General features: G+C 37.2%; 2 protein-coding genes across 3 annotated transcripts; one reads left to right on the forward strand and one right to left on the reverse strand.

Annotated features, from left to right (window-relative positions):
• Window positions 1–4,731: 4,731 nt before the first annotated feature.
• LOC123466995 lies at window positions 4,732–5,579 on the forward strand. Its single transcript, XM_045167050.1, has 2 exons — window positions 4,732–4,952; window positions 5,010–5,579. Exons 1-2 carry the CDS (start codon window positions 4,814–4,816, stop codon window positions 5,300–5,302), a joined length of 432 nt encoding a protein of 143 aa, XP_045022985.1. The 5' UTR covers window positions 4,732–4,813; the 3' UTR covers window positions 5,303–5,579.
• A 262-nt stretch (window positions 5,580–5,841) lies between these two features.
• LOC123466270 lies at window positions 5,842–8,291 on the reverse strand. 2 transcript variants are annotated; one of them, XM_045167049.1, is made up of 10 exons: window positions 8,159–8,291; window positions 7,894–8,092; window positions 7,581–7,823; window positions 7,420–7,521; window positions 7,174–7,346; window positions 6,917–7,108; window positions 6,660–6,851; window positions 6,343–6,594; window positions 6,114–6,279; window positions 5,842–6,056 (listed from the first exon to the last, which is right to left on the reverse strand). In XM_045167049.1, the coding sequence occupies exons 1-10, from the start codon at window positions 8,171–8,173 to the stop codon at window positions 5,902–5,904; spliced, it is 1,689 nt and encodes a 562-aa protein (XP_045022984.1). In that variant the 5' UTR covers window positions 8,174–8,291; the 3' UTR covers window positions 5,842–5,901. The 2 variants fall into 2 exon arrangements, with proteins under 2 accessions (XP_045022984.1, XP_045022983.1); XM_045167048.1 differs by having other exon boundaries at window positions 5,843–6,056; window positions 6,114–6,285.
• Window positions 8,292–10,559: the final 2,268 nt, after the last annotated feature.

The following is a 10,559-nucleotide window of genomic DNA, read 5'->3' on the forward strand; positions in this document are numbered from 1 at the left end:
ATCTGTTAACACATTATTCATCGCCAAAACACACTTTTTCTTAATTTGCAAAGGATCAAAAGCCAACTGATGTTTTGATTTTCCCACAAGTCGTGTTGTTTGTCCGTGAGTTGGACTAAAATCGATTCCGTTCAAAGAGGGAGGCAAAAACGTTTGCTTCGATTCTGAACCATATTTTCTACCTATAATGAATGTCATGAATATCGATGGAAAATAAACTATGCTGTCAATAGCAACAAAGTCTCCGCTTTCAAGTAATGCACAGTAATTTATTCTTTTTGGCGATTTCTCATAATCGGTAGTAGTGAAAACAGAGCCAATAGAATGAAGTTGGAACCGAGGAAAAAAATCAAAACTTTCTTGGAAATCTAATTGGTCTAAAAGATTATAAAACTCTGGGAGGTATCGCATCTTATTTCTTACTGCCACTTCCTCGCTGACTGACAATTTACGACTGCTTGATCCACCAATTAATTTGACTGCACCCGAATTAGTGATCTTTCCCTTACCCAGTTGACGCACAGAGTCGTTGGATAAATGAAGTAATTCTTTAAAAAGGTTTTCGACATTTGGTGGGACCTCTTCATTTGTCAGTAAACTAATTGCCTCCTCTCTAACTGCCAAATTCATTAGATAATTAGTACTCATTTGTTCGGTAATTGCCTGAGTCCCTTTGCACATTGAAATTAATACCCCATTAAACCATTCAGGTATATAAGCCGATGTTGCCCACAAACACCCCCATTTCATTACACATTCTGGCAAATGAATCAAAAAATGCATATTGATTCCAATGTGTTCGATCCCGTAAAGAATTTCTGAATCAATGACAAATTTGTGAAACAGAGCCTCTACTTTGGAAACATCAGCCACATTCACACGTTCTTGTAACAACAGGGACATGCCGTAAACGAGGCCTGAGAAATGTTCAAAAAAAGGTGATGGTAAGAGACCCTCTAACAGATGGAAATAGTATAGGACAAAAGTACGATACATAGAAGCCTTCCAGTCAGTCAAATCGTTGAGTGAATCAATGGTGCGGGATATATCATATGGAGGTTTGGCTTGAGAAAGGCGGGCATTGATAACTGCTAGATAGTAACCTATATACCATTTTTCCTTATGTTTCTTATCAGTCCAAAGCTTGATGAACATCTTGAAAACACCAAGGCAACAAGAGTGCATATACTCCGGGACGTATGCTTCGACATGATCAAAATCAGCCAATTTTTGGAAGGGATTAGGGCCGACAATTCCATGGACTGGTTTATTTTTCAACATACCAACCAGTTCTAGATCCTTTTTGTGCTGTTCCATGGATCTTGGCTTGAAGGTTGGGTAGGAATTTGGCTGCGGATATACCCGGACACTCCCTTTTCCTTTTGGCACTCGCTCACCAGGATGAAGGCAAAAGTCGCATCCAAACTCGCCGTTGAATTGGGTTGAATTGCGAACAAGTGGACGAGCGACAGTATCAGTAGAAATAATCAAGACGCGTACTTTGTAGATAATTCCGTTCACTTCTATGCCATGTTTTTGAAGCTTATTCAGTTCTTCAATGGCTTGTTCAAGCAGAGTATCTCTAGGGGGTTTTTTGTTACCGTACCATAGGGCTAATAGTATAATGCAGGATCGTCGTGTCTTGAAACTTGCTTCATTGATTATCCCCATCAGAGGCCAAATTCCGAACTTGCTAGATTTAAACTTTTGAGCTCCATCAGTATTGATCTGCGTGGTAATGGTGTTTTCATCGATAACACCGGCCTCTTGTAGTCTTCTGTAATTTCCGCCAGAGTTAACATCGCTGCGAGTGTCAGGATCATCTGAAGGGCTTGTTGATTTTTGCTGTTTATTATGATAAGTTTTGATGTAATAAGAAATCTGTTCTGCAATCGGAAGTTGAAGAATGTAGCAGTCACTTGAGCGATTATTTGTGGATTTGTGTCCACAAGGTTGTTTTTCGACAGGGACTTTTTTGTCGTCCAACACAAGGTGAGAATTACAATCCTTTAACCTACAGACGAAGGTCTTTTTAATAGTTGTCTTCAGGTGACAGTATTTTGATAGCAGGTTGTGCTCACTTGTTAGTTTTCTTATGCTAGTCTTTGTAGCCACCATCAATATTTTGAGATGATGCTGTAAGGCAGCCTTAGTCAAATGATCTCTCTTGTAGAAGAGTATGCAAAGTAATGGCAGGTATACCGATGAATCAGTTTTTGTTTTTCCCTAAAATGTATGTTTTTATTAGTATAACCACCAATTAATAAAAAAATTACTATAATATACTTGATATCCTAAATCTTCTTCTTCCATTTCATCACAGCTGCCATCATCTATCATGCTATCGGTATCTCCCCAACTTTCATCATCTATTAATTCATTTGACTTTTCCAGTGGTGGGATGCTAGACATATCTTGAAATACACTATCTGAAGCTTGGTGTGAAGTTTCGCTACCTGCTGCAGCATGAATTATTGCTTGATGTTCACCATCTTCTGCTTGAAGAGGCAATATTGTCTGAGTATCACCGTGTAATGGAGATTCAACTGTAATGTCTCTAGCTTCTTCTCTAGTAAAAACAGTAGTCTATACAAAAAATAAATAAATAATTGTGAAATCCTTAATATTAATTGGAAAGTCTGCATACTTCTTTGTTAATTGTCTCGCAATCAGGATTCAACAATTTATTAACTAATTCAGAGGCTTTCTTTCTCCCCATTCTGTTGAGAGTCCATCTGGAATATCCAGCTCTTTTTTTGTTTTGACGGAAACTCATGGTTAGAAAGAGAATTTAGTCTTAATGTAATGATTAAAATCCAAATTCAGTACAAAATCATTTTTAAAAAAGATCACAATTTTTATTCTGTCATCACTAATCACGATTTTCTATTTTGTCTGCTATACAAGCTTGTCATATTGTTTTCCCCAGCAATAAGTCTTATTATTACATACAATACGTAAATTTCCACATCAAAATTTCACCGAAATTTATTTAATGTTTTTAATATAGTTTATTCTGAATTCACTTTTATCTAAATTAAAATTATGAATTTTTCCCATTTGTTATATTAAATGCAACCTTGTGGCAGCAGAAAATAGCGCCAAAAAACTCTCATCACATATTAAAGTCTGCTAAGTTTTGGCCTATGCGAGGTATATATATGGTTCATCGTCGGTATTTTTTAAATAATTTGATGTTTATCAGCATTTTACTCATTATTGTCAAAAATTGTTGCTTTTGATCGAGAAAGGTAATTCAAGGCGTCATTATATTGGCAATTATTAGTCAAGAACACTGTGTAATGTTTTATTTCTTAGAAATGGAGAAATCGTCAAAGCATGCTTCACTTCCATTGGTTTTGTTCGAATTTTCAGATAATTTTAATGACTCTGTTTTTGGTGTTGGAACACTAAGTTCCATTTTTAAACCTCCCCTTCCAGACAGTTTGAGTGAAAGTGTTCTTGTGGTGCATTCTTGGATCTCAGACAACGAACAACTCACTATTCGGTATAAAACTTCTACCTTTTTATCCATTAAGAGATGTTCAAACTCTTTTACTTATCGTTTTAGGTGGCACAAGAGAACTAAGAACAATTGGAATGACAAAATCTATGGAAGTAATTCAACTGAAGGGCCGGATGATGAATTTAGATCTGGTCGACCACTCATGTTATCTGGTAAGTTCAAAGTCTTGTTCGTCCTTGTTTCCCTGGTATTTTTTTGGACTATTATTACTGTGTCATTAATTCTAATTTCTATGTATTTACAGAGGACAAAGATTTTCTTAAGAAAAATCTACTGCAATTTAAAAAGAAATCCCTGTCGAAAGATGTCACACAGCATAGTAATAATGCAAGCAAAGGTAAACGATCAACAACGAGCAAACCGAATACCACAACATCAAGCTCGGCTGCTATTGCAACCAAAAGCAAGCCTTTGTCTCTTAACCAAACTGCACGAGAGGATGACGATCATACCAAGAAGACTCGAAGTCGTCGTCACCTAGATTTTTATCAAGCAGAAAGTGCAGCTTGCATAGGTGGCAAAGAAAACGATGAAGATCAAACAACCAGCACATCATTGGAAAAGGATGACTCAGCTCGAATTAAACGTCGGTTGGAACAAGTTAGTTATATTCGACTGACTTTGTATTCTGACTCGAACTGATTTTGTTTAAGTAATATGATTATTTGAATATTTGTTTGTTTGTGTATTATAGGAAAACGATGAACTTAAGAAAAAAGTTGCTCGTCTGGAAAGCGAAAAGGAAGAAGAGCGAAAAATTCTTAATGGACAGATAACGGAACTCGAAATACAATTGAATACACTCGAAGATGTCTGCAAAGAAAAAACCAACGACGTATCTGGCCTAAATGATACGCTAGAGAAAATGCACTCCGATCAACTTCTTCCAACAGTTCTTATTCAACGTGAGTATGAAGAATTGCAATAAAATAATAACATCTGCTAACACCGTTACCAATAATACTATTTAGATATCACGGGCCTTATTGATGTCATCAAGGCCGATTCTGAGAAAAGGCAGGCGGAGCTTTCGCGTCTACAGTCAATGAAACTGACCACTGTCCCTGCATCTGCCGTTTCAACTCCTTGTTCTTCTCCACACGCTACTCCCTCGAAGCGATTAGTAAGGAACATAGTTTATTCTTTTTAAAAGTAGGAAAATAAACTAATAGTCCATATACATTCATTTAGGTAAAGCGTGATGGTGATGTATTTATTGATCGAGATGCACTTAAAAATGCCGTTGCCTATGGATCTACTGCTAATACGGATCATAACCTAAACTTAATGATCAACACGATCTTGGATGCATTCTTCACACAAAGCCAATTGGCAGGCTATAGTTTATCGGGAAAGGCGTGCCCAAATATGAAGGGGAGTAAACCGAAGCCCAAGATTCCCTCAAACATCATTCAAGCTCTCAAAAGTACTTTTTTAATTCAAAGCCCTTTTTATTCCACAATATGACAATTTTTTTTCTTAGATTTTGTGCGAAGAAATTGGAAAGAATGGTACAAATTGGTACCAACTGACAAAGCAATAAACAGTGGCGTGGGTGCTAAACTTCGTTCATGTCATACGGCAGCTAAGAACAAACGAAAAAAATCATCACTTACCAAACAGCCTTTGTTTATCGGAGATAATGACAGCGAAGATGACAACGGTAATTCTAAAGATGGTGTTGACGATAACGAAGACAATATTTCCGTACGTAGTTCTGATTTTGAAAATGAAGACTCGTCATCACAAGCTGCCGAAGAAAACGACGTTATCTAGCTTATATGTGTTCTCCACTGTCATTTATCATCTTCCACAGCTTTTGGTCTGATTGTCAACTTGATTTATTTATTATTCCAGTTTCGGCGTTTTAATAACCTGCCCCTTTTTTATAACCGTTAGCTTTTATTGTTCGTCGTTGATATTATGTATACTGCCTCCGGCCTCTCTACTTACGGTTAATTTTCTTTGTGACTTATTTAATTAAGTCATATATGGAAGAGTTTTTGTATGCGCAATAACAAACTCATGTGCAATAAACAGAAATAAAAATGAATCTTTATTTTCGATTAGTGATTTTTTATCATTATTAATTAACTGTTCTATGTAGGTTAAAATTAAGTATTTTAAATGCTGTTGTTTAGCTAGCTTAAAAGTAGGTTTTTTCATAAAACCAAGAAACTAGCTTTATTATTAAATACTCGATTTCACCAAGTAAAAATCTTGCTCGTGGGGGTGCAAAGCTAGCACGCAAAAAACATGCTATTGCCACTTGACACCAACCTTTTTTACCAACTAGCTACTAGCTAGTTTTCAACTACATTTTTCGCACGGGAAAGGCATGATTGTCCTTCACACATCAACTACATCGACATTATTCAATCCACATCATCAGTGGGACGTCCATGGGTGCTTGCTGAGCGCTTACTCTTATTGCGAACTTTTTCAGGAGCACGAATGAACAATTTTTTAGTCTCAAATTCGAACACCGCATCTGTGAGATTTTTGTAAGTAGCGTTCATTTTGATTCCCTCTGTAACGATAAACAAAATGAATATAAAAAAGCGAAAATGTTTATAAAAACGCTTACTGAAAACGGAATCCGTGACCGATGACAATTCGAGTCCATGTTTTTGGTGATTCCCTCTTTTTACACCCTTCCAATTACAGGCTGCGCGACACTCAACTGAAGTTATTTTAATCCAAGCACGACAAATCGCATCTGATTCTGACTGACCACCGCAAGACTTCACCAACTGAGACTAAAAAAGTTTAACATTTCAATATTTTGTAATGTGTAACTTCAGGTAAACTATTACCACAATGCGTCCTTTAGATTGGTCTTCTTGAAGTAATTCTTCAAGATTAATGAATTCTGTAACGCTGGAAACAGGAAAATTGGCTGGAAAATTTTCCACGTCATCAGCTTCAACAGTTCCTGTCTGATTGTCAACCTTCTTGTCGATTGCTAAAATCTTACGATCCTTCTCCTTCATTGTAGCGTTAACTTGCTTCAGGGCACGAAGAATTTCAAAATCTTTTTGGGATACCACAAAACGTGTAGACGTTTCCTGCAAGATAAACACTATTATTTAGAAGTACATCATGAGAAAATTCAAATGTAATTGGAAAATACCGCTGTCTCAGATAAACCAGCAACGACCATCGGTCTATCACTTGAGCCAGGAGCGACCAGCTGTGGTCCACATGGTCTACATGCTGCCAAAGTCTCACGTGGTATTTGTTCAGGATGACGCCAAGAATTATTATTATCGCCAGCATCACTGCCAGACTGTGGTGAATTGGCTGGTAGACGTGTACACGTTCCCTGCAAGATGAACACCATTATTATAAAGTACATCATGAGAGAATTAAAATGAAATCGGTAACTACCGCTGTCCCAGATGAACCAGCAACGACCATCTGTCTATCACTTGAGCCAGGAGCGACCAGCTGTGGTCCACATGGTCTACGAGCTGCCAAAGTATCACGTGGTATTTGTTCAGGAAGATGCCAAGAATTATTATTATCGCCAGCATCACTGCCAGACTGTGGTGAATTGGCTGGTAGACGTGTACACGTTCTCTGCAAGATGAACACTATTACTATAAAGAACATCATGAGAGAATTAAAATGAAATCGGTAACTACCAATGTCCCAGATGAACCAGCAACGACCATATCACTTGAGCCAGGAGCGACCAGCTGCTGTACACATGATCTACCAGCGGCCAAAGTCTCACGTGGTATTTGTTCACGAAGACGCAAAGAAGAATAATACTCGCCAGGATCACTGCCAGACTGTGGTGAATCGGTTGGTATAGCTGAAATTAAAATACAGCACATAAATTTAAAAAAAAAGTAAAGCTCTGCATTTAACTCAACGCGGAAACTTACATTCAGTAAGGACTTGACCACATATCTCTTGAGCTTTTGACATGCTTTCAATGTCATTGGTTGGTAGTGAACTGTAAAATCCTGGTGAACTTTCATCATTTACTAATAGGACAAGTGTAATGTAATACCATAGGCTTAATAATTTAAAAAAATGAAATTACGTGAAGTTGACTGGGCGACCGGCAATGTCAAGTACGGGACAGGTGGCAACCCATTTTCAAGAAGTTGTGTAGCAGATAACTCTTCATCTTCGCTAGACATGTCTTGATGGTTGGCAGTTACAGGAGAAAATGGTCTCGTCACCCTGCAAATCCGCTTACCCCTTCCAAGATCTTCTGGTTCGGAAGCAAAATCAGTGTTTTCAGTGGCAGGAATTTCTTTGGCTCTTGCTTCGTTGTAACTTTCTAAATAAAGAAAAGAAGGCATTACAAAATAATGAAAATTTTAATAGAAACAAGGAATTCTTTCACTTACCAAAAGTTTTTCGCAGATTTGCATAAAATGTGCCCCACTGTTTATTGGGTTGCGTCCTGTTCTTACTTTGCTTTGTTGGTTGAAACTGTGGCCACACACAGCATAATCTATCTTCTAGGTAGTAACACCAGATATCTGGCACCACACATACTTGCAATCCAACAGGTGTGTGTAAGTCTACAATGTAGAACTCCCCTTTCTGAAAACAGAATGAATGGCTTTAAATAAAGTAGCACAGAGAAATTTAAAATGAAAAAAAAAATATATCTTTGAAGAACATTGATGTCTTTTACACTGCCTAAAATAAGATCGAGAAAATAAGATCTTCAGTAGACCAGAAAGCTGGACAATGGCGACCGGCCCATGCTTTAAGAATGACGCTTGGCTTTTTTTACAGTATAGGCATTTATGGTTGCCAGGTTTATAAAAGAAATTTGATTGAAAAACTGGAAAAAACATTTTAATTTGTTTACGACAATAAAAGAGTTTCAACACAAAAATAAAAGGTTATAATATTACAATTTTCCAAATATTTTTCCAAATATTTCTTTACAAGGAGTTAATTGTAAAATAAATCTAAATAAACCCCACTTCACGTCATGCAACGCCGTTGAGTAGACGCCATTGACAGATTCGTGACGTTATTTTAACGCAGCTAACCATCTAGATAGTAAAGTTTTGACAAATAAAAAGTGATAATTAGAAATATTTTAATTGATTGTGTTAAAATGAGTGTTCCGATTGAACTAAAACGTAAGCGGAGGCAGAAAGATGTAGTGTCCAATAGGCAAACTAGAAATAGAATCAATGCTGAAATGAAAAGTTACTCGACCCAATCAAAAGTTACGATATCTGAAGCAATGTCGCCACAAGCTGCTTCTATGTAAGGTTTACATAACACAACTTTTAATTATTACCAGTTTTTTTTTATTTTCTTCTTTGTATCAACAGTACAGAAGGACCTTGTGGGAAAAATGAAATCCCTTCGTTCAATGTTGATCAAGAAAACATAAGGATTTTAAATCCTGACACTTCTGCTGCTACAGTGCTGAACTATCTGGATTACGTAGATGAAATTGTTGATCCTGAAATGTGTTTTAATCCCTCCAAAGGAAATACTTGCTATATTTCTGTTCCATCAGCAGGTACTGTTAAAATTCATTATCAAAGTTTGACGTAACATGAAATGTGAACTAAATGTCCTTTTCTTCTTAGATGTTGATCAAATTTTTGAGAAAGACCCTAGCAGTGAAGATGAATTTGATGACGCTGTTTCTCAAATAATATTGTCGGATGACGAAGAAGATGAAGTGGGCTTAGAATACCAAAGTGCAATTGATTGGGATTTTTACTCTGATTGTGAAGAAGAAGATGATTCATCATTCCAAACGAAACCAGTTGCTGTTGAAGACGGTGAAACTGCAGTGAAAAACAAGATCGCAGAATGGGTCGTCAGTTGTCGAATTCCTCATCTTCATGTGAATTCTCTGTTGAGAATTTTAAAAACTGAAGCGAACCTACAATACCTTCCTCTTGATACAAGGACTCTGCTAAAGTCGAAGAGAGGAAAGCTAACATTCATTGATGTGCCCCCCGGAAAGTATTATCACATAGGAGTCGAACAATTGTTGATTTCATTTCTGCTGGAACTGAAATCTCAAGGAATACCCATTCCAAATCACATATGTTTATTCTTCAATGTTGATGGCATTCCATTGAGTAGTAGTAGTTCCAGTGAATTCTGGCCTATTCTTTTCCGTGTAGTCGGTGAGTGTGAACATAATAAAAATTTATGCACAAAACTTATTTAATTGACAAATGTTTTATAACTAGGATTCCCTAACGTATTTGTTGCCGGTATCTACCATGGCCCCGGAAAACCTAAGGATGTTAATCAATTTCTTTCGTCGTTTTGGAAGGACATTATGGACTTGAAATCAAGAGGCCTCACCTTTATGGGTACACGAGTTGCAGTTTCAGTAACCGGTATGTCTTGTGCTGCCCCTGCCACTACGTTCTTGGTAAATATTGCCACTCACAATGCGTATTATGGTTGTCGGAAGTGTACAACAAAGGGCAGTTGGGTTCGTAACGTATATAAAGATTTAGCGCCCAAAGGGGGAGGTAGAGTAACATACCCGGATATAGATGCAATTCTACGAACAGATTGCTCTTTTCGTAGTAGATCGCAGATTCAACATCACGATAAAAATGGTATTCGTTCTATTATTGAAGACATTTTTTATGATATCGTTAAAGCTGTCGTCATAGATCCAATGCACTGCGTGTACATTCACAAGAAGCTGGTGGGAATATGGTTTAACGATCCTTTCGATAACGTAAGAATGTCAGCAGAACAACTTTCAAAGATTTCAATGTTTCGTGAATGGCTTCGCCAATATGTTCCATCTGACTTCGTTCGAAAACCTAGATCCGTTAAAGATTTTCCACGCTGGAAAGCCACAGAACATAGACTTGATCTGAATTATCTAGGACCTATAGTATATAAATTTTACCTTAATCAAAAGTGCTACGACCATTTCATCTTGCTTCACGTAGCCATTCGTTTGTTGTCCAATAAGGATTTTTGTCATAAATATGCGAACTACGCCAATGATCTCTTGCGACTCTTCGTAAGAGCTAGCTCAAAAATTTATGGTGATAAA

This window comes from Daphnia magna, unplaced genomic scaffold, assembly GCF_020631705.1.
Source record: "Daphnia magna isolate NIES unplaced genomic scaffold, ASM2063170v1.1 Dm_contigs131, whole genome shotgun sequence".
In the NCBI taxonomy this organism is placed as follows: Eukaryota; Metazoa; Arthropoda; class Branchiopoda; order Diplostraca; family Daphniidae; genus Daphnia; species Daphnia magna.